Source organism: Camelus ferus, chromosome 3, assembly GCF_009834535.1.
Source record: "Camelus ferus isolate YT-003-E chromosome 3, BCGSAC_Cfer_1.0, whole genome shotgun sequence".
Lineage (NCBI taxonomy): Eukaryota > Metazoa > Chordata > Mammalia > Artiodactyla > Camelidae > Camelus > Camelus ferus.
Genome location: NC_045698.1, coordinates 38,171,713 through 38,196,841, shown reverse-complemented (window position 1 = coordinate 38,196,841; position 25,129 = coordinate 38,171,713). Strand labels below are relative to the sequence as shown.

The 25,129-nt window shown below is 38.5% G+C and overlaps 1 protein-coding gene across 15 annotated transcripts in view; it reads right to left on the bottom strand.

Moving 5' to 3' along the window:
* Nucleotides 1-3,119: 3,119 nt before the first annotated feature.
* The window catches only part of GAPT (GRB2 binding adaptor protein, transmembrane), a 30,573-nt gene continuing 8,563 nt past the window's right edge, over nucleotides 3,120-25,129 (bottom strand). For 2 of the 15 annotated variants that reach the window (XM_032472551.1, XM_032472565.1), the window contains exons 2-6: nucleotides 21,648-21,790; nucleotides 20,512-20,640; nucleotides 19,165-19,293; nucleotides 5,324-5,391; nucleotides 3,120-4,851 (exon numbers count right to left, since the gene is read on the bottom strand). In XM_032472551.1, coding sequence (XP_032328442.1) covers nucleotides 4,019-4,840 — 822 coding nt within the window. In that variant the 5' untranslated portion in view covers nucleotides 4,841-4,851; nucleotides 5,324-5,391; nucleotides 19,165-19,293; nucleotides 20,512-20,640; nucleotides 21,648-21,790 and the 3' untranslated portion in view covers nucleotides 3,120-4,018. Of the gene's footprint in view, nucleotides 4,852-5,323; nucleotides 5,392-7,942; nucleotides 8,322-19,164; nucleotides 19,294-20,511; nucleotides 20,641-21,647; nucleotides 21,791-25,129 lie in introns of those variants that run through there. The other 13 variants (XM_032472570.1, XM_032472602.1, XR_004316988.1 and 10 more) reach the window with 13 other exon arrangements.

Here is a 25,129-nt window from a genome sequence, read left to right as displayed (position 1 = left end):
TCCCTCTTCTCCTCAGAGCCCCATGTCCAATCTCCCCACTGGCTAAGTGCCTGATGAGCTCTGCCCCCGTGCTGCCAGACGTGGCACCACCTGGCCCCACTGACTGGGGTCTCAGGAACAAAGCTCCTGTGGACTGAAATGGCAAAGAAGTTGTATGGCACTGAATTTATATACAAACCTGGCTTAATAGAGCCTTGCATATTAGTGATGTTCAAAATAACATACACAACTCTTCCTATTATACTGTTTTCCAAAATACTTCAGCAATTTCACTAAAAATGTTAGTCTTCAAGGAACAAACCTTAGTGATTTGATTAGCAAACATAACTGAGAATTTCCTATAAGCAAAGTCCTGGCAATCAAGCAGGAAGTAAGACAGAAAATGTTTCTGCCTTCAGGGAGCTTACATTCTAGGGAAAGACAAAGGATTATAAACACATACAAACACGTGCCAGGTGGTGGTAAGTGCTGTGAAGGACACTAAAACAAGGTAAAGGGTCTGAGATAAATGGTAGGGGGTCATTTCAGGTTGGGTTATCAGCTCTGAGTAGCTGTCTTTGGACCAAAGAAACAAAAGAAATGAGGAGGTCCCAATGTGAATGTCTGAGGGAAGAGCATTCAAGGTGGAGAGAATGTAAGGTCCCTAAATTCAGACAACTTTGAGGACAGGCAAGAAGGCTAGTGAGCATATAAGTAAACTTCCCCCCACAAAGATATGTCAATTACCCCTGTGTTTGCTAGTAGCCAGTTATCATCTACACCCAACAAGGTAATCAGGTAGTAAAGGCAGGCAACTTCTGCCTTCTTTCTATGTCTACTTACCTTCCTAGCAATTCTTGGGGGTGACAGGACAAGGGAGGGAGTAAAGTACGAGGACACTCACCTTCCCTCTTTACTACACACTCTCTGTTCCCCATCCCCTCTCCTACTTCCCATTTTCTCTTCTCTCCCTCCTTCTTTCATTTCCCCTCTCTGCCTCCTCTTCCTTCTTCTCCTTCCCCACCTCCCCTTTCAACTTTCTACCCACTGTCTGCAGCCTTTGTTACAATATTCCTCTGTTTTCTTAAAAATCTCAAAAGTGAAAATTGTCCTCGAGAACTAAAGAGAACAAGGTTTGTCTACGTCAGTTGAGAGCAGCAATTTGTGTTATATTATTAGCAAAACAAACCGCATGTACCACAATTAAAAGAGGAAGGATGTTGGGGGTAGGGGACACAGTAGCATCGGTATAATGATGGTGGCTTTGGTAGGTACTCACAGAAACGCAGGCGCGTTCACATCCTGTGACTTGCAGTTAGTCTCTGTTAAACTTCATGGCCAGCATCCAGCAACAGCACGCACCTGGCTTCTTGACCTTGCTTTCAGGCTGCAACCTGCAACATTTCACTTCAATCTGACTTACAATTCAACATAAAGGTAATATTAATATACGCCAATACTGGGGTAGAGTAATCTATCCCAGTCTATTAGTGACCTCCATGGCAAATGGGCTTTCGCTTAACCCATTGAAAACCTTGCTTTACCGCCTCCCAGTTACTGCTTAGACCAGACACTTAAGGTGGCTTCTCCAGCACCCACCTGTGGCTTGTCACCTCAGTGCTGCGGCTCACACCTCCCTTAAAATAACAGCACTTCAGCTGTTCTGGATTACCTGCCCCACTCATTCCTGCCTGATCCCCAGGGTCCTACCAAGACATAGATATGCTCTGGTGGTCTTTCTGTCAGGCTATTTACAGCTCCTATGATTGAGCACTAGGTAGGCATGAATATTGATTATTCTAGCAAAAAATTTCCTCTTTGAGACTTCAAAAATGACCATCTGCTCCAGGACCAATCTAGAGGTCAAGAGAACAATATTCTTCACTGTCCTACCCACTTCCACCTGGACCCTTTCGAGTCATTTCTCAACCCAGTAGCTCTTTACAAAGTAAAGTAAATGTTATCACATCACTCCTCTGCTTAAAACGTTTACTAGATTCCATTTGCACCCATATTTGAGTCTAAGCCACTGACCAAGACCCAAAGGAAATGCATCGTCTATGATTCCCTCCTTTACCAACGTAGCAGGTGTCATTTCAGTGCACCCTCAACTAAGCTCCAGCCATCATGGCTTCCTTTGAGTTCCCAGAGTACCATAAACTCCCCCATGCCTCAGATTCTTTTCACATGCTGGTCCCATCCCTGTCCCCTGCCACGTTTACTCGGATAACCCCTTTACCCTGAGGCCTCAGCTTAAGTGTGTCCTTAAAGAGGCCCCTTTGAGCCATCTTATTAAAATCCAAATCCTCTCCCTTCCCCCACTCCATTGTTCTCAAAACCAGAAAGCTTTTTTTTTCCTTCACAACACCTACTATGCCATTTTTATTTGTATTATTCAGGGTCAACTTGGGAAAACAAACCATACGAGTTTGTTTTAAAAGAGAGAACTGAATATAAAGCATTAGCTAAAAAATATTGGTAGACTGACAAGACAAAAAGAGGACACTGAGGTACCCCAGAGGTGCAGGAAACAGCCACCCTACCTAGACCAGGGATTATCAGAAATTAGGAGGAGGTGCCCTACAGGGATGGGACCCAGAGCTTGTTTGTTTCCTGCCAGTCCCTTGGGAGCTTGGAGGAGGGCCTGGAGAGCTGATTCTCAGATACCAGGAAAGGGTGCTGCCTGGCTGGTGCTGGCATCTCTGACAAGGTGCAAAGGAGCTGGTTCTGGGAGTGCTAGAAGGAACTAGAAACTGCAACCAACCAGTGATGCTGGAGTAAATTAAGTGACAACAGTAACGTCTCAGGACAAAAGGAGAACAAGAAGGACCAAGCCCCTTTTGCTTCCTACTGCCTACCAGTCTTCCTTACTGCCTCCTATTGACAGACCTTAACACAGATCCACCCGGCAAAGAGAAAATATAGCTTGCAGAGTTCCAGTCTGAGCAATTTACAGCAGCACATGCAAGGGTGGGTTTAGAGAGGATGTATCATAGCTTAATAAATGGTATAGTATTTATTTATTGTCTTTTCTTTCCTATTTGACAGTACATGTTCGGGACCCATGTCTTTCTTTTTATTATTTTACGCCTCCAGATGCAGAGCACAGTAAGAAGAAAATAGAAGGTACTCAATAAATATTCCTTGGATGGATGAATTTATTCATTTTTTTTCAAAACAACTTAGCAAAACGTACAATCCAATTCTTGTCAAATGAACAGTATTGAGTGCCTCATAAGATGGTCTAGGCATTGGGGCCAAAATGTGATTAGGCAGTTTCTTACTATTTAAGGAGATAATTTAGGACATTCTCATATGACATTAAGTAATAAAATGTCATTGCAAACATTCATGTTTCCCAAAGAAATGCACAGGCAACAAAATCTATAGGACATCAGAAAAAGGTAAATTCAGGTCTGGAATGATTCAGAAGACTTGTGTAAGAAGTTATGGCCAAGGCAGGCCTACGCAAAGCTGTGGAGGAGGGATGCATTTGGCAGGTTTTGAGATGATTCTGATGAGAGCAGAGAATTTGAGGGATTAGTAGAAGTCATTGGAAAAGTAAATTTGAACCAACTGTGGAAAATCATGAATTCTGGAGTTAGAATTATGAGTGTTCTATCTTTTACAAAGAGGAGACATTAAGAGGTTTGGAACAAAGGAGTGATGTGGTCATTGGGAATATTTTCTGAAGATAAATCTGGCAGCATCCTGGGGCTGGAGCAGCATTACTGAGTGTGTAGAAACTTGAGCCAGAAAGGCTAGTTGGCAGACTGTGACAGACAAAGACTGTGGAGACAGAAAAAGAAGAGAAAGATAACAAGTCACATTTAGAAGAAAGAATCAATGTAACATAATGTGGAATTGATCCAGGGCAAGGAGGGCGGAGAAGATCTCTGGAATTAATCCCCGGTGATACACAGAGAAGACTCAGAAGGGTGGAGATTAAATTCCATCAGAAGAACTTGACTAATAATGATATCAGCACAAGTCCCAGTGAATATTTATCCTCTAATAACTAAACCCCCATGTGGAAAATTTAATATGAATCTGGAAGAATATATACGTCTTCTTCTTGTGGGGCTTCAGAAGTGCTAGGCTTCTGGAAGTTATAATAGGCACATGGTGTCTCATTTCCATAGATATGCTCCTCGAAATTGGTCTGCCAAGTGTTTTCATATAGTTCCTTATTGGTGTCTTCTTTTGATTTAGGAGGACCCCTTTCCACATTTTCATAGTCGTCATCTATGTTAGCGTCCACCCCAGCAGAGCTGTGGTCTTGAGTTTGAACTGAGATTTTATACCTTGAGCTGATAACCTGGGGACTCAAAGGGAGTGTTTTAGAATAGTCTTTTCTCCTGCTTTTTCTCCTCTGCAAAAACCTCGGTAAGAAACCTTGCATTGTATTATGGTGTTTCCAGTGCCAAACACACCCAATTCCACAGATCACCAACAGTAAAAGGAGGGAAATTCCTATAGGAATGGCCACGGAAGCATTTCCACAGCTTTCCAGCATTTTCGCACTAATGGTGTCGTTTGATAGTATGGTGTAGCCCTTACTGAATTCACAGGTGCAGACCGATGTAACTCTTTGCAGGGTATGGTTCAAAAGAGCCGGAAGCTCGCTTAGGCATTTCTGTTTCAGATATGAAAGAAAATCATTTGATGAAGTCCTGATGTCATCAGAGGAGAGAAGATAGTTCTTGTATCTGATGATTATATAATTATTATTGTATAACTGCACTGTGTCAGGGGGAATTTTGTTCAGCTTCACTTCCTTTTCTATCAATGAAGCACAAATGGGCAGAAGATAACAGCAGAGTAGAAAACTCAAGAAGGGGAAGGTTGAACGATTTGCCATCCAGCTGCCTGCTATAAATTGAAAACATTTTAATTCCATATTTATTACACTAGCATAATAAAAAGATCCACCAATTTCTATTACTACATTAAGTATAAACATTTAGTGAGTTCTTCCTTCAGTATAGAATACAGCACTAGCTGTTGTGAGGAGGGAAAAAGAGTTAAAATTAAGAGCCTGTCCCTGCAGCAGCCTGAGTAGTTTTATCACTTAGATTGCAACATAGTTTTTGACAATAAGGCTGATAATTTCAAGAGAAAGATAATGCTTTGAATGCAATGGGAGGAAAGGGACCAGAGTATACATGTGCAGTCATTTCCATCACCATCATCCCCTCCTGTGAAGCCTTGCCTGTCCCTCTTTGTATGGTCAGGCACCATGTCTTTTCCTTAATCATGCCTTACTCTGTATTCCCATATTAATGAGTCAATTCTCTGTTACAGCATGACAACCTCAATTATAGGAAATTGTGTGTCTCCCTACCTGGTTAAATTGTGGACAGAGATCGGGTCTTTTCCTCTGTACACTCCTAGAGAACAGCATGACACCTACTACAGAAGAGACAATCAATATTTATTGAATGAATGATTAAATAAACTTAGATGCTGAGATTTGGAGTCATTAGTTTAAGTTGATAGTTTAAAATTCAAGACATAAAAGGTATAGTATGTACTTAGAAGAAAAGAGCTCTTTGATGTAACACAAAATACCTGAAACCAAAATATTTAAAACAAAATTGGAAAGCCTTCCTGTCACTAGTCTTCTCACAACTTTCAGCATTTAACTTTCATTCAATTAAGATAATTTTAGAGTGTTATCTGTCGATGTTTTAAAATGGCAAAGAGGAGAGGAACTGGCAGTGTTCAACAAGACCAAGTGTTCTATTATGATTTTTATCAAAACATTATTACTGTATCATTTTAGCCTAGACACAGAAATAGTTACATCCAGTATTGTTCTTGTCGTTGTTTTCTTCCAGTTTTTTAGCTTTCTATTTTTTTAATTTATTTTTCTTTTTTTATTGAAGTATAGTCAGTTTACAGTGTTGTGTCAATTTCTGGTGTACAGCACAAAGTTTCAGTCATACATATACATACATATATTTATTTTCATATTCCTTTTCATTATATGTTACTACATGATATTGAATATAGTTCCCTGTGCTGTCCAGTATAAACTTGTTGTTTATTTATTTTATATATAGTAGTAGTATCTGCAAATCTCAATGTCCACTTCCAGTTTTATTGATATAATTGACATAAAACATTGTATCTGTTTAAGGTATAAAACATGATGATTTGATATATGTATATATTGTGAATTGATTATCACACTAAATTTAATTAACATCCATTACTCACAGTTATAATTTTTTTCTTGTGATGAGAACTTTTATGATCTATGCTCTTAGCAACTTTTAGTATACAATAAGTATTGTTAACTATAGTCATCCACTATTGTTAATAGTGCATATGGGGTGATTAGCATCATCTATTGAATGTCAACATCAATAATATTTAGGTATTTGGGGTCATCTTCTAAACACTTACACATGCATTATCTCATTTAACCCTACCATGCACAGCTGTCATGTGAAATACATACTACTGTTAAACCTATTTTATGTATGAGAAGAGAGGATTAAAAAAGTTAAATAACTTCTTTAACAACTAAGAAGTGATTAATTCTGGACTCAAATAAAACTTTCCCCCCAATATTATTCTTACCTAAGTTTTTATAAATGTTTATCAAGCACATCCATCACTAAATTTTTATAGCTTGATTAGCTCTGAGGTTCTCGAGGGCTGGGAAGCACATCTTATTTATCTATATTACTAGCAGCAGTACTAGACACAGAATAGCTAATTTATTAAATATTTGTTAATGAATAGAGCAACCTGCATTAAGATAACAACCGTAATGATAATAGGAAAAAAGAGAATACAGGAAATTGTGCCTTACTCCCAGTGAATATTCATGTACAACAGTGAACTTTTCTGAATTTGTTCAAGGTTGGAATACATCACATGTACAACTTTTCAACTTGGCATTTCAAAGGAAATACAAATGAAATATGACATGTAATTAACTTGTAAAATGTATTTGATGAAACTATAGGACAGACATCCCAGATCGTGACATCTTTTAACCTCTTTGGAAGGTCTGTAGGTTCCCTCCTTCTCTAAGGCCAGACACTGCTTGTGTTCAAGGGCAAAGGTTTGGCAAGTGACTTTAACCATGAGGACCCCAATTCCTTTTTGTAACAGATGAGAACTGACCATATGTAAGATATTTTACAGTATAAATGATTACTCAGTTAAGCAAATATTTGCCAACATATATGAACTAATTCAAATATTGATCAAAACTAATCAGCTTTTTAAAAGGTGCTGGGACTACAACAGAAGTGGGGAAAGCTAACTATAATCTCCTAAGGATAAGGTAATAAATTGTTCTCTGGTTTTCTAAGAGGAGGATTAATTTTTATAATCAGTGTTGTTCTATGTAGAGTAGACATTCTAGTACATTCTCAATATTAAAATTGTCAAAAAAAAGTGTTCACTGAGATAAAGACAAGGAGACGTTATACAGGAAAATAAATGCATCCTTTCCCTTTCTTCAGAATAACTTATTAGGAAAAAACCTGCGGGAAATAAGCAAAGACCTACTAGAATGAAGACATATGTTAAACAAGAGTCCGACAAATATAACTTACAAGTTTCACTTTGCCCAATTTGAAAGAAGACTATTTGCTTTTGTTTTGGAAAATAATTCCAACAGGTTATCTGACAATTATTCATTTGTCTTAAAATCACAAATTGTTGACAAACTTCTGAAATTTTCAAATCAGATATTGCCCTTCTGTTTGGAAAACAAGGCAACAATGAAGCATAATCTTATACTTGTGAGCCTACATACTGGTAAAGAAACAGGAATGTCACTCTCAGTTTGTAAATTGGTTTTTCACCCAATGGCCACCTATGGCAATTTTTCTACACTGTTTGATAAAATAAAGTCATTAATTATTTAAAATGAGCTAGGTTTTTTTTTTTAAAATACAGTTTTTATTACCCAAACAGCTTAAATCAGGTTCTTACTCACCTTGAGATTTGAATGCCAAGCACCGTTTTGCTCTTTTGGTTATGTTTTAAACTCGCTCTGGCTTAGAACTCGTTCCTCTTTTTTGTGTAAGTCAGTTACTTCCTTCTTTAACCCCGCCTTTCAAATATTTCATACTTGAAAAGTTTCCTGGCCCTAGAGGAAGTTCTTATCAGATGCCTCACAAGTAAGATAAATTGTATGAGTTTTTGAATAAGGAAGTCCAGCTCTTTGTCATAATCCAGTAATATTCTCCAACTATATTCAAAAGTGATGCATGAAGCCTGGTTGGTTTTTTATTTGAACAATATTTGCAGTCCTCACTTTAGAATCAATAAAAGTCATTTAATTTGCACTTCAAAGTTTTTAAAAAGAAATACTTTTAAATGCAGTAATACATAGGTCTTATTTACTTGTCTGCTTGTCTGCTAGAACAGTCCTTGTTCCAAATACTATGTCCCAATGCCCCAGGCTACATCTTACACTTGTCAAACCTGTATCCCAATTTTGGTTCAGAAGGTGTTATTATGAATTTAAATTGATAAAATAGGAATTTCCTAAAGTATATTCCAAGGTGAATTACTTCTGGGATTTTCTAGTAGGTCTTTCAAATAAATTAGGGAAATATTGCTTATCTGGAGATTCAGGTAAGCATATTAATGACATTTATCATATTAAAGGCCATGAGCTGTCCTACAGCAAACAAAAAAAAAAAAAAAAGAAAGAAAAATTATGTAACTTCATTTAATAATAGTAGCCACCATTTTCTGAGCACTTCCTATGTATTCTAAACCCTTTGTGTACTTACTACTAAGTAAATCCCGACAGCAACCTGATGAGAGAGGACTCTATGCATCCTCTCTAACGGAGGAAGAGGGGATGAAAACAGAGTGGTGAGATAATCACCCCCCGTGGGGCTGGCAGCTGGCCTCTGGCACCTGTGTGCTACTGCCACTAACCTAGCTGTCTCTCTAGGCTGAAAGACACGTTTCCAACACAGAACTCTTACTTAATAGCATCTCTCAGAAAACAACTCCGTGGAATGCCAAAATGGGAAATGCTGAATTAGATGAGATGATAAAGTAATGGAAATTTTGCTAACTTAAGTTGTACTGGAACTTTTTCAACCACAGAGCATGAACTTTGTATATGGGTGGTTTAAATGAAGATTTAGTTACTGGGATACCAATGGGACATTCAAAGAACAGTACTGTCAGTACTGACTGGACGTCGCCACTGTGCCAGGCATTGTGCTACGCAACAGGGGTGCAACAGTGAACAAACTCCCTGCACCACCTAAAGCCTAGTCAAGAGGCTGCTGTAACCACAGATCATTTCAGATCAAGGTGGTAGGAGCCCAGAAAGGAGCCCATTATGCACAGGGAACCGTGGGAGAAAGGAAAAGAGATATCCAGCTCAGAGTTGTCAGGAAAAGGAAGACCTGAGCAAAGCCTCACAGAATAAGATGGAGATAATCAAGGCAGAACAGGAGTGTTCAAGGCAAGGATCCCCAAGTGAAGGAGATTATGAAGTTGTGAACCTACGAATGTGTACGTGCTCTCCAGGCCCACCAGTATATTTCACTGCAATACTAGCCACCCCTCCAAGTAATACACACTCACATGGGCACACAATCCACAAATAATGTAATAAATACAATATTTATGTAAATCACACGGTCTACTTTAGAACTCAGGACAGTTGGATATTCATCCAGATTTTGCCGTTTAAACTTAGAAAAAGTATTTAACCCTTTATCATTTTAGTTTTTCAAAGACAAATAAAATGAAGGGATATGGCCCTTTTCTCTAGATAGGATTTATTTTTGAGTAACAGATATAAGATATAACCATTCTTTGACTTTACAGAAGAAATGCTCTATATATACACTCAAAATAGAATTATTGTGTACTCATTATTTGAGGGATCAGGTACTATGACTTGAGTTCTATGTTTTCCTACTTCTCTGTCTTTGGACTAGCAAGACACATTTTTATTGACTTCTCACAGTTTCCTTTTTAATCACAGTGCTTATATCTAGGGTTTCTTCTCCTGCTGTTCCTTCCATCATGTGGTTTGGGTAGCAGAAGGCCTGGGAGGTCAGTTGTTCTATAGTGTAATTTGGACTGGACAGTTTATCCAAATAGACCTTTTTCTCCTACTAACTAATGGCTAGCAACCACTTTACTTAACTGTGATTTAAATTCCTAGCAATTTCTTTTGTGTCAGTTAATATCTATAGATTTTAACCATGTGCTTTTTCAGATACTTGAGCAGAGTAATATTAGTGATGATAGACATGGACAAACGTTTATGTATATGGATTTTATTTGAAAGCTTGCCTGATTAAAAACAACTCCCTGGATATTCTGTAAGGAGCCCCCAAACTCCATGCTACTGGTGAAAGACTTTACGGAAATGTACATTTTAGCATAAGGCATTATGTCGCCTGGGAAAGGTAATACACTTACTAGCTAGCAAATTCATTAATACTGATTGGTTTATGAGATTAACCAAAAATCAACTAGAGCTTTAATGGAATAAGTCACTGCCTTCCAACTACTAAAGTTTCACTGTGAGGGCCAAAGAGTTAAGAAAATTTTAAAGTGAGGACGTTGAGCAGTTGAAAGTGAGGAGAGAAGGCATGAATAAGAAGGGGTCAAAATGAAACCACTGCAGTTATGCTTTGGGCCAATCCAGTCAGCAGCTGGCAAACTTAAATCATACAATTCTGAGGAGGTGGGAATGGATTTTACTGGAAGAGATCTGAGGCATTATTTAGACAAGGAATTCATTCCCAAACCTGAAATTCTATCTAGATCAATTATGAAGCTTTTTAAAAAATGCAAATTCCTAGGACTCTGGGGATTCTGCTTCATTATGTCTAGGGCTCAGGGATCTTTATTTTGAAAGTTAAGAACAATTCCAAGGAATTTCTAAGTTAGAGGAATAAGTGATTGTACAAACTGTGGGGGGAGGAATTTTACTTTTGATTTTACACTCTTTAACATTATTTTATCTTTTTTCATTAACATGTATCACTTTTATAACAAAAATGAACACTGAAATCACCCAGATGGTTTTGACTTATGGCCAGGGTTGGAAACTATTGATACAAATGAACCCTGTGAGGGTGAGAGAAGTGATGTGATTTACTCCATAGCCTCCAGCCTAGAAAGCAGAAATCTAGCCCAGATATCAAAACAGTCTCCTGACTCTGACCCAGTACTTTTCTAATATACCACACTATCTCCATGAGGAGTAGATACAAAGTCAGTTCCTAGATGTCTGTCAGAATATATATGACAGGAAGTTAGAGACAAGAAAACGAGAAAGACCCGTCAGGGATGCCACAGGTAGTGAACCATGAAAGATGTTACTCTGCTGGTGAGCCACTTTAAGTTGTGAAATCTGCCACCTGAAATACCTGTCATGACTAAAGAGAGGTACATGGTTATGACTCATGTGACAACTAAGAAAGGTGAGGTTATGGTCAAGGGCTAAAAAAGAAGACACAAAGAAAAACAAAGTAAAAAGACCCAAGAATTCCACTCCTAGGTATATACTCAATAGAAATGAAAGCCATCTGTGTTTATGACCACTTCCTTCATGATATCCCAAAGCTCTAGAAACATTTCAGATGTCCATCAACAATACAATGGGTAATGGATCATGGTAAATCCACACAACGGAGTACAGCACAACAATGAAAAAACCAAGGTACTGATATGCACAACAACATGGATCAATCTCAAACTTAAGATAGAATTAAAGAAGCTATACACAAAAGAAGACATATGTCTGATTCCATTCCTGAAATCATGTACAGCTTACCTATGAACATATAATGACAGAGGTCAGAAGAGTGGTAATTACTATAGACTGGGAGGTACATAAGTTAGCCTTCTCAGATGCTAGAAAAGTTCTATATCTTGATCTTTGTGGTGGCTAAAAGATGTATATATATATAACTATTCATCAAGCTGTCCACTTAATATTTGTGCACCATATTATGTAAATTGTATAGTAATTTAAAAAAAGAAATTGGTAATAAATAGTAAGACAGCTCTTTCAAATGTCATGAAAAATTGAGATAACTAGATATATGTTTTCTATTCATTCAGATTACTGTCTTTTTTGGTAAGCTGGTCTACTAATATGAGTAGGGGAAAATTTTGTTAAATTGCAGGTACACTTTGAGCTGGATGAATTATAACTTTATCTGAAGCTTCCTGAGTCTGGAAGTTGGCAAAGGTTGATGGGAGTTATTAATGAATCTTGAACTTCCACCAAGTCAAAGCAGGAAATTTCTACTTTCTGAGATTATGAATATGGTCTTTCATTGGCACACCTTGACTTACTTGAGGGATGTGTTGCTGAAAAATTATATCCAATCTGAAAACACAGGTTGAAAGCAATTTTACCTAAAAAAGAATAATTCTGGGATCTTGGGCAAGAAACACAACTTCCCCATCTTGCTTTCTTCATCCATAAAACAACAATGGATTCAATAATCCCCAAGGTTCCTTCAAATTCTACTAGGTAGAAATGAACATCATAAAAATGGTCCTGACATTCAGAACAGGATGTTTAAAAGTGGTTTTCATGCTTGGTATACACTTCCTTTTACTCCAACTCCCCTTTTTCATCATAAGTCTTTCCTAATTGTTAACACAGATCAGATAACATGTCTTGAAACTTGCTTCAACTTCAGTTGAACAACACTTCTTTCTCCTTCCCCCATCCTTTCCCCTATTATTGCTTCAGATTAAAATACATGGACATTAGAAAGCTGAATAATCATTCAATATGAAAAAATTGAAAATATTTTACTTTGTCATGAAAAAACTGAAAGCTGCATAATTTAGCAGTCCTATATCAGAAACACCATTCATCTTAGACTGTGTATATAACTGTACAAGTCAGATAATTAGTAAACAAGTCCAACAGATTTTTCTTTTGTTCATTTGAGAAGGAGAGTCCTGTAAACTAGGATTAATAATAGACACCAGGTCCGTCACTGTTTGATTCTGCCAACTTCTTCAGCAAACGTTGCAAGGCATTGCATAGCATTCTTTTAAAATAACTGGACGTATTTTGAAACTTTACACTGTAGTGAGGCTGGATGTGAGAACTATTGGGTAGTAGACACCTTTCTCCCACAGACAGTGTTGATTACTATCACCATTTCACACCTGGCAGGGAGGGGGTCCTCAGGGGTGATCACTTGTCAGAGGAATGAGTCTTCAGAGCACTCTGTTTGAAGACCTTGAATGATCTTATTTGTACACTGATTCTGAGCAGGAAATTAGGGAGGGGTAGAGACCAGTATCTATTTTAGAGTCACTTTTTTTCCCAAACTGAGGTGGTGCAGGAGGAGTAGAGGGTGAAGAAAACAACAAACACTAACAGAGTGGGTGAGGCAGGGGACCTGTCTAAAAGGGTCCTGATAATGAGGCCCTCTTTCTCTCATGTGGGAATCATCATCAGGTAAACATTGGTGGATATTTACCCAGAACAGGAGGGCATTTAGTGCGTGAGGCATACATTGTTAAAGGTCTCAGATAGGGCAGTGTTATGCCCCGGCTAAGCCAGCTTCTCTGAATCCCACATTCAGGCTTCCTTGTAGACCACTGGCTTCTCTTTTGAAGACCAGGCTAAGTCATGTTCTTTCTTAAGAGACATATCTCACCATGAAATGTTCCTTTTATTAGTTAACTTATCAGAATTTTCAGACCACCTCCCTTTTCAGAATCTATCCTATCTTTAACATTAACTAGCTGGAGCCAGACACGCAGTCACAGAGAACCTCAATTTCTTATCTACAATGAATTTTAGTGGGTTAATGGTTCTTAACCCTAGCTGTTCACTGGACTCTCCTTAAGGAACATTTAAAAATACTGATGCTTGGGTTCCAGTCCACAAAAATTAAAGCAAAATCCCCGAGGGTGAAATTCAAGAATTACTAGTTTCTAAAAGCTCCTCAGGTGTTTATGAAGTCCTCAGCGAGCCAGTATTGAACAGTCAGGCCTCTTTTGAACTAATATTCCGTGACTCTGTGCTGTCTGATCTTGAGAACCACTTAACTCCTCACTTCAGTTTTCTTCACTACGAAAAGAGAACTTGAAATACAGTGTTGTAAAAAAAATCTGCAAAGTGCTCAAAGTTCATCCCAGAAATACGTTATTAAAAATTCTCAGGAATGTACATGCTCGCTAAAATGACACTAACAGTTCACATTGACTGCATACTTGATCATGTGTCAGACCATTCTCTGATTCCTTTACGTGGATTTTCCCTTTTATTACTATAAGGATAGGGATGGGTATTATTTACTAGTTTGAACATGAAAAAACTGAGATATGGAGAGACCGAATTACCCTCTGAAGGTCAGATAGCTCTTTCCGGACCTTGAACTCACACTCACACCATGCGACTTGAGTCTAGAGCAAATGCTTTTAACCTATACAGTATTTACAGACTGTCCTCTTACTTTTGGTGCGACCAAATGCTTATGATGTCCCAGATTAAAATCTGCTTTATCCCAAATGGTGTAGAGTTGAACCTCTATTTGTTTCAGAACACCTGACCTGAGCCAGAGATGGTGACCCTGACTGTAGGAGGTTTGGTGGGTTTGACTGGCTGAAGCAAAGCTGTTGCCTGGGTTTTGATGAAGTCTGAGGGGTTTCAGTAAGTAAGTGATAAAGGAGGTATAAAAATAAGAGACTGAGGTGTAAGATGAAGCACATGATTAAGAATCTTTCTTCTATACAATTCACAGAAGAGTGACATGTTCAAAATGGGGCCTGAGTCTGGTGGCCCTTGTTACTACCATGGAGGATGATGGGGATGACCGCAGGCTCAGCTCCCACTGGGGTCAGTGAGCTGCTCCAAATAAGAGTCTTCCCACTTCTCTGCATGTACAGGGACGTGCCCTTACTCCAGTCCACATCATCTCTTGCCTGAACAAATGCAATAGCCTCTTACTGGTCTTCTTTATCCTGCCCTGGGCATCCTACCATACTGTGTGCTTTAAGCTGACAAGAGTGATATCTCTCAAACATCAATTAGTCCACGTCTGCCTCATACTTAAGACCCCTGAGTGGCTTCCTAGAGTCTTGGAATTAAACCCCAACCCTTACTGACAAGGATTTTCATGATCTGGCCCCTGCCTCCTCCCTCTCTCATTAGATCCAGGCACTTCTGCCATCTCTAATTCTCCAATGCACGCAGTTCGTTCCTGCCTTTAGGCCCTGTGTTAGCTGTTCCCTTCAGCATGATGTTACACCTGTGCATCAATACTCAGGTAAAGAAACTGAAAATCACCACTGCTTTGGGACCCCCAATTTACCCCACACCATGACATTATCTTCCCTCATCTCCAAAGTAACAACCATCCAGGTTTTTCTGTTAATCATTCCTTGCTTTTCTTTATAGTTTTACAACCTCTGTATATATCTCTAAATAGTCTGGAAAACTAGAGAGCAAGCACAGACTCAGCTAATGTAGGCACGGCAAGACCTCCACTACAGATAGGCTCCAGGGGGAGAGAAGCCACGCTGAGCCACAAGACCACCGGCTGTGGCAGCCTCCCTAAGTGCCTATAAAGCCCCTTCTGGTGGGCTGGGGTGTCAGTGGGACCGGCCCAGAAAGTGACATGTGAACATACAGCTTGTTGCCAGGCAGCTGGTAGGGCTCTAGCATGGACCAGACATGGATGTCCAGTGGAGGCAAAGTCAGGAGAGAGAGGGTGCTTTGTATTTTCTGCTTCTGAGTATGGCTTTTAGGGGTAGGTCAGAGAAGAGCATTTCTGTGAGTCAAAGGGGCTTCAAGTACCCTGGCAGCATACCGTCAAGGCAAGCCAAGTGCAGGAAAGTCTCAGCGCCAGGCCCACTGGGACCTTCTGTCCTTCGGCTTAAAAGGGTGCAAAATCTTGTAGTTTCTTATAAAACTAAACATACCTTCAACATATGATTACCACACTATCACATTCCTTAGTATTTACCCAAAGGAGTTAAAAACTTATGTTTACACAAAAACCTGCACAGGGATGTTTACAGCAGCTTTATTCTTAATTGCCAAAACTTAGATGCAACCAAGATGTCTTTTACTAGCTGAAGAGATAAATAAATATCTAGACAATGGAATATTATCCAGGGTGAAAAAGAAATGAGCTATCAAGCCATGGAAAGACATGAAGGAAACTTTCATGCATATAACTTAGTGAAAGAAGCCAATCTGGTAAGACTACATACTGTATGATTCCAACTATACAACATTCTGGAGAAGCAAAATTATGGAGGCAGTAGAAAGATCAGTTGTTGTTTGTGGTTGGGAAAGGGGGAAGATACAAATAGGCAGAGCACAAAGGATTTTTAGGGCAGTGAAAATACTCTGCATGATACCCTAATGATGACATTATACATTTGTCCAACTCATAAATGGTACAACACCAAGACTGAACTGTAATGAAAACCATGCACTTTGGGTGATTATGATGTCTATATGTAGGTCAGCTGTAACAAATGTACCAGTCTGGTGTGGGATGTTGGTAATTGAGGAGGCCCTGCATGTATTGGGGTAGGGAGTATACTGGAAATCTCTGTATCTTCTCCTCAATTTTGCTATGAACCTTAAACTGTTCTAAAAAATAAAGAACCTTAACTTTTTAAAAAGGTAAAATATCAGCTTCAATAGGATCTATTACTTTCAACTAAAACTGTGACTGATGCACTGTAAATTTATATTTTTTATATTTGTTTTTGCCTTATGTTTTTAGATGATCTTACGACATGTTTTATTGGATACATGTTGGAACTATTCTGTTGTAAGGGACACAATCACAACTCAAATGCTTACACAAAGCAGATTTACGGAGCTATATAACAGGAAAGTCTATGAGTTCAATTTCACTGGTAATCTTTTATTTCTCAAACTGCCTAATGGGTACATGGATGCCTATTATAATAATTTTATACCCTCCTGAATATCTGAAATACCTCAAAATAAATTACAACAAAATGAAATAAACAAACAAGAAGTAGTTGGATCCAGTAGCTCAAGAAATGTCATCAGCCCTGGACCCTCCTTCTCTGGGCTGGCTCCCTTTCCTCTGCAGGCCCTCTAAAGCTGGAATTCCCTGCAGCTCCAGGCTTGCTATATTTACAGTGGGCAGTATAGTGGCAAGGGTGCTTGACTTCTCAATAATTCCAGAGGTCCCAGAACTGACCACTGGCCTGAGTCAGATTTCAAGCCAATTCTTGGACAAACTGCTTGGCTTAGGGTGTATGATGCTCTGATGGGCTCTGATGTGAAGCCAGGCTCGTGTGTCCTCCTTGAGCTGATGGAGGAGGCTAACCACTTCTCTTCCTTTGCTGATGCAGTTTACAAAACGATATTGCGGAGTTTTGACTAGAAGAAGGGGGATGGATGAGGGGCAGGAGAAACACAAGTGAGTGTTTCTTTTCTTAAAGATTCTTTAAATGAAAAAGGACAGGGACAAGACAACAGTTCTCTCAGGACAGAGACAGTTATTTCTCGAGTTGTCTCCCAAATTCCTTTGAGCTCCTAAGGCAGTTCCAAAGCAGAATTATTGCCAATAAGTCAAGAAGAACCAACATTGTCCCATTGGCAGAAGGAGGTAATAGAATTATATTTTTGTCAATAAGACTAGTATTTTGTCAGAGTATCTATGGCAAAGGTTCTCTCCTTGACTGAACTCTAGCTAGGCTCCTCTCAAGCCCTTTCTCATGTAGGCCTCAACCTTGGCCTATAAAGACTTGAACAGACACCAACATAGTTTCTAGCAGCTCAAGACTGCACCCCTAGGATGACTCTCACACCCCCTGAAAGTACCTGTCTGAGAAAACTCCTTCCTGCCAAAAGAATTTACTGTTTGTTTCAGCCAATGCTTGGAGATAGAGCCCATCTCCCAGTCTCTGTGGGAGGATAGGTACCCAACTTTGATAAGGGCCAGTCAGCAAGCCCAGATGGATGTCACAAGGATCAGCTCCCTACCTCTTCTTGCTTTTTGTAAGCTTTTGCCTTACTGACTCTGCTGAGCCTCCCTCACCAACACTCCTGTTCTCACTCTCCCTCTAAAACACCCAGTCACCTCTGTATAAACTGAAGTTGAGTTCAGTTCATGCTGAACTCCTTTCCCTACTGCAGTAGATTACTGATTATAATCAGTCCTATCACTTTACCGGGTGTCTGGCTTTATCTATCCTTGGTCCCTGTATCACCCCTAGTGAAAAAGTACCAGAGGTTAAGAGCCAGTATGTTCCCGGAGCAAAAGCTGTAGAATCAAAAACCAAAAAAACACTGCCCTCTACTGGCTGAAAATCTGGATTTGGCAATGAACATTTTTTTCCACTTAACCACCCCCAATTCTTTTATGTATGCCAAGTTATCATCATCATCTTTGTTATAAATATGACTTCTTTGCAACTGATCATTAGAGACCACCATACTCAGGGCCAGCAAAACTGGAGCAGGTAGTATGTGTGACTATTTCAGCCAGTCGGCCCAGCTGTGGGGAGACAGCTTGAAAGTGCTCACTGACAATTTCAGAAGGCGTCTTTATAAGCCGACTTCAGCTTGACAAACTCAGAAACACTGAGCTACTTCACATAAATTCAATAATTCATCCTTTTCATTATAGTACCAAGAGAATTTGCTGACGACATTGTTTAAAAAATTTTTTAGCTTTATTAAGGTGTAACTGACAACTTGTAATATATTTAAAGTATACAATGTAAAGATTTGATGTATGGATACATTGTGAAAGGATTCTCCAATTGAGTTAACATACTCATCTGCTCACATATTTACTTTTTCTATTGGTGAGAACACAAGATCTACTCTCTTACAAAATTTCAAGTATATAATACAGTACTGTCAACTATAGTCACCATACTATACACTAGACCCTCAGACCTTATTCATCACATATCCTAAAGTTTGTACCCTTCTACCAACCTGTCTGCATTTCCTCCACCACCCCCTATCCCCTGGTAACCAACATTTTATTCCATGAGTTTGTCGTTCTTGTTAGATTTCACATATAAGTGATACCAAGCAGTATTTGTCTTTGTCTGACATTTAAATTAGCATAATGCCCTTCAGGTTCATCCATGTTGTCGAAAATAACAGGATTTCCTTCTTATTTTAAGACATTTGAATAATATTCCATTGCCTACATGTATCACATTTCCTTCACTTATCATTGATGGACACAGGTGGTTTCCATATCTTGCCTGTTATGAATAATGTTGCAATGAACATAGGAATACACATATCACTTCGAGATTCTGATTGTGTTTCCTTTGGATATACGCCCTGAAGTGGGATTGCTGGATTGTAAGGTAAAAAAAAAAAGTTCTATTTTTAATTTCTTGAGGAACCTCTATACTGTTTTCCATAGTGACTGTACCAGACATTCCCACCAAGAGTATACAAGGATTCCTTTTTCTCCACATCTTTCCCAGCATTTGGTATCTCTTGTCTTTCTTACAACAGACATCCTAATAGGTGTGAGGTGATATCTCACTGTGGTTGTGATTTGGATTTCCCTGATGATCAGATGATGTTTAGCACCTTTTCATGTACCCGTTGGCCATCTGTATGTTGTCTCTGGAAAAAACATCTATTCAAGCACTTTGCCATTTTTAATTGGGTTATTATTATTTGCTATTGAGTTATATGAGTTCCTTGTATATTTTGGATATCAATGCCTTATTAGACAAATGGTGGGCAAATATTATCTTCGTTTCCATATGTTCCCTTATTTTGTTTATGATTTCCTTTGCTGTGCAGAGAAGCTTTCTAGTTTGATATAAGATGACACTGTTTATCTGCACCTTCCTTGATCTTTAATTTTTAATATTTTATTTTGAAAAACAAATATTTACTGTTTGTTCATTGTAGGAAATTTGAAAAATAAAGAAACCTTAAAGGGGGCAGTATTGATAAAATTACATGTTAAAAACTCGTAAGAAAAATACAGTGGGCAACAACCCTAAAATGGACCTCTCTCCTCCTCCTCTATCACGGATTTCTTGGCATATCTTGCAAGCAATCTTTTGACTCCTCTGCTCTCCACCCAGACAGCTACTTTCAGCACAGGTCTTCACTTCCTACTTTACTGAGACCATTGCCTGGAGGTGGAGGCTCTGACCTCCTCCCTAGCTGTCTCCAGAGCTCTCCACTCGTTCCTGCTAGTTTCAGAGGAAGAGCTGTCTTCTTTGTCCTGAAACCAAGTTCCTTCCCCTGTGCCCCCTGCGCCCTGCGTTATATTCCTTCAAACAGGCTTCACCATCCAACATCCTAAATTGCTCTTTCAGTTACAAAAGCTGTATTAACCCAAATGATCTGGCAAATAGTATTATAAATAATATCCCATTTTCCTCATCATCACTGCCCAACTTTTTGAATGATCTAAACAGACTGTTAACTCTGCCCATCTGTAGAAACTGCCCTCACAAAGACTCATCTCTCATTATTATTCTCCTTGATTTTTCTGCGACGTCTGGCACTTCTCATTACCCCTCTTTTTTTGCCATCATACTTACCTCCTGGATTGGAGTCTCCTCAATCTTCTCTTTTGGTTCTCCTCCTTAGCTCCTGATTTTCTGTGGTCTTTTTCTGTCTCTTCAGGTCCTCTAACTCCCAGCACTTCAGATGTTTTGATCCATGTAGTCCTTAATAAAAGAATTCTGAAAATTATGTACCACCTCACACATTTTTAAGTTGATATGTAAATTTTTCATAAGATTAAGGGTCACAAGGAATAAAATATCTACAACAGTGAATATTATATGTGCAGCTTAAATACATTTTTGCCAAAACTATGGAGCTACACCTTCAGTTTGTGGAAAACTTCACTATGTAATTTAATTGCCAAACAGTCTTCACTGCCAAACCAATCAATCAGAAAACTGACTTTGCGTTCAAACTCAAATAAGTGTGTTAATAACTGTTCTGTGACAATCATCTCGTTTGTAAATTCTAAGTCTTGGGAGAGAAAAAAGAAACAAAGAAAAAAGGGAAAGAACAGAAGAGAAATGATGAAGAATGAAGCCTTGCTGCAGCTTTGCCTCTGGGAGGAAGCTTCCTGCAGAAGCTCTGCAGCCTCAGATTTCCCCTTTGTTTCAGGGGTTCCAGAGGTGTTTAATGAAACTGAGGGCAGTCATCAATTACATCCCTTAGACTATAACTTGCTTAATAAACCTGCTTTCACTGATGAAGCTCACTTTAATCGTTCCTGCAAATCGCATATCCTCCGAGCTTCACGTAGACAATACAGACAATATATCACAAGACTCCTTTAACAGCTCTTCATGGATAACACCTCTGATGCATGGATCACTGTGGTAATGATTGCTTAAAATGTTTTTCAGGAACTTGGAGTCAGCTCTGGTCCAGTTCGAGATCTAACGGGTTAAGGCTGGTTGGGCCCACCAACCCTCCAACTGGACCTGCACGAGTGTCCCATAAATAATCTTTTGCTGTTAGAGGGCCAAAAACTCCACCCTCAGATCATGCTAACACCACCATTTTCTGATCATGAGTTCCAAGAAGCAGCACGTAACTCAGATACGCTGGCACAGAACACTCATTACCTCACCTTTTCCCTACCTCCAATCACATTTCTCCATGCCCAAGACCACTCTGCTTCTCTATCCTATAATTATCCCAAGCCTCTCACCTTTGGGGAGGAGGACCTCAGACTCGTTCTCCTGTCTTCTCACTTGGCAGCCTCATGAATACTTTCCGGCTTCAAATCTTGGTGTCTCCGCACTTGGGTCACTGCACGTCAGGCAAACGAATGTGGTTCAGTAACATTTACACCTGGAAGAAATGCCCAAGAGTAAAATTCTGGCTAGATGGATAGAAGTCCAGATGCACAGATGAGAGGCATGCCTCCTACTGTGAACAGGAGAAGGGCAGTTCTGAAAGAGAAGCTGGGAGAGGAGAAGCAACGGGGTGGGTATTCGCAGACAGATGTTCTAGGGAAGAGTCCACGTAGCAGCTGGGAACTTATAAACTGATTTCCTTGAAACTATCAATGTCTCCTCAGTACCCTTTGAAACATTCCAGTATGTGCATAACCTCGTTTGAATTGAGTAGTCTACAAAATAAGTTACTGGTTACTTTCTCTATATTTTTTCTTGAAGAACTGACACATTCTCACAAATCCAATTATCACATCCAGGTGGATGACTCAGAAACCTGTTCACCTCTTTTAGTGTTTTCACCAAGCAGATGTCTCAACAGGAAGATCTCACATCTAACTAGAAATTTTCACTTCACAGTCAGCATGACAATAAAATCTATAAATTTTTTGTGTGTAGGTATTTCTTCAACTAGTTTCAGCCTGAGATAAAAAGAAAGGCAAAACCAGAATCTTCTAGTAGGCTCTTCTGTCTGCCCAACCTCTGGTGATTCAATGAACCTCGTGCAGATTCAGAGTGATGACTGCATATGTTACATTCTGTGTGAGAAAGAGGAAGAGACAGAAGTATTTACTTTTGAATATAACATGTGTGCATACAGATAGATAAGTAGGTAGGTAGATACAGATAGACAAACATATCTGCTTATATTTTCAGAAGGAAATTCTGGAAGGTAAACCCGACTCTAATGAAAATACCAACCAGGTAGGGATGGGGGCTGTGGCATAAACAGTATTAAGTGAACAGAAATGAAAGTATGGATTTTTGGAGCTTACTTTTATGTAATTTTGATTTTTGAATCATGTAAATGTTTTACACGTTCAAAAAAAAGTAGCCCTAAAATTGAAAATATTTTAAAAGGAAAGATACTATCTATTAAAACTTAACATAATCAGACAGTGAAAAGAATTACTTTAGATCATTCTAGAATATCATATTCTTGCTGAAAACCTTTGGAAGGTTATATTCTAAGGTCAAAAAGAGCTTCAAATTCAGTGGTTTTATTATTAATGGTAACATTGATATTATTTGGAAGTCATTTTATGTGTATTATACACCTGAAACAAATAAACAGTTATGTCACTATAAAATTTTCATTTTAAGAGATGAGTATAAAATAAAAAAAAATTAAATAAAACTCGATAGTCCAAATAATCCAAACTTGAATTGACAAATGCCAATTTAAACTCCTGATTTTAAAATGTTATTTCCTACCTCTGTTTTCTGAATGGGCCAGCATTAAAAGAAAGTGAATATAATTGATTAATACACTTGAAACATATAAAAATTCACAAGACTACAATATTTTAAAAAAAGTAAACATAGAAACAGAAACTTTCCTGCCCACACTGGAGGTGACTATTACACCAAATCCTTATTCTGAAAATTGATAGTAAGAGTGGATGCATTAATTTATTCTTCTTGTAGTTGAGAATAACAATATGACCCCAGTTAATAAGTTTTTTTTTTACAGTTTTATTGGAATGTAACTGACATACAGCACAGTGCAAGCTTGCTTAAGGTGCACAGCATAATGCTCTGATTTATATATATTGTGAAATGATTACCACAATAAGTTAAATTAATATTCATCACCTCATATGGATACAAGAGAAAAAAAATTTCCTTGAGATGTGAATTCTTAGGATCTACTCTCTTAACTTTCCTGTATATCATGCAGCAGGGTTAACTATAGTTATCATGTTGTATATTACATCCCTACTTATTTATCTTATCACTGGAAGTTTGTACCTTTTGAACACCTTCATCCAATTCCCCCTGTCTCCATCCCTGCACCTCTGGTGACAAGCAAAAAAAATTTTTGTATAGAATATCAATGAATAAATGTAGAAAGAATGGACAGTACCAGAAAATTGCCATTCTGCAACTAAAAATGATATAACTGGTCCTATCAAGAATCATCAAAGTGGGATCAATTCATTAGGAAAATGGCTGATGGACAAATTTTCCAATATTGCCTGCAGATTCCCTGTATCTTTATAACGGTAAGATCTAGCTGCCACCACCCTAACCAGAGAGGAAAGTGACAATTAGGAATAGTGGGACGCTGCGTGTCTCCTAATGGGACGCAGTAGTGGGTATACAGTGTTCTCTAGGATGTATTCTTACTAAAACATGCTCAACACCAATCTAAATCAGTCTGCATCTCTAACTTCAAGTTTAAAGGAAATTCAGACAAAGGAATAAATCAAATGAAACCACCAGTACAAAATAAAACAAGTTCAGAAAACAGACATTTTACAAGACATCAGCCTGGTCTCTTGGAAAAACCAAAAGAAGTAGTGACTCTTGCAGATTCACTGAGTTAGGAGTCTAATTCCTTTAGGTGTAAGATTAGATAGTTTATTCAAGATTTTTCTTGTTTCCTGAGGAATTGTATCATTATAAACTTCTCTCTTAGGACTGCTTTTGCTGTGTCCCATGGATTTTGGATAACTGTGTTTTCATTTTCATCCAGGTATTTTTTTGATATCTTCTTTGATCACTTCACTAATCCATTGGTTGTTTAGTAGCATACTGTTTAGCCTCCATGGGTTTGTGGGGGTTTTTTGAAGGTTTTTTTTTTGGTAGTTGAGTTCTGGTCTTATAGTATCACGGGCGCAAAAGATGCTTCGTGTGATTTCAATTTTCTTAAACTTATTGACTTATTTTATGGCCTAGCATGCAGTCTATCATGGAGAAGGTTCCATGTGTATTTGAAAATAATGTGTATTCTCCTTTTGGATGGAATATTCTATATATCTATTAAGTATATTTGGTCTAGCATGTCATTTAAGGCCAGTGTTTCCTTATTGACTTTCTGCCTGGATAATCTGTCCAATGATGGATCATTGCAGACAATGTGATACCATATATAGAAAATCTCCTAAAGACACCACCAAAAAACTACTAGAAGTCATCAATGAATTTGGTAAAGTTGCAGGATACAAAATTAATATACAGAAGTATGCTGCATTTCTATACACTAAAAATGAACTATCAGAAAGAGAAATTAAGAAAACAATTCCATTTACAATTGCATCAAAAAGAATAAAATACCTAGGAATAAATCTACCTATGGAGGTAAAAGACCTGTACTCCGAAAACTATAAGACATTGATGAAAGAAAATGAAGAAGACACAAACAGATGGAAAGATATACTGTGTTCATGGACTGGAAGAATTAATATTGTTAGAATGACCATACTCCCCAAGGCAATATACAGATTCAATG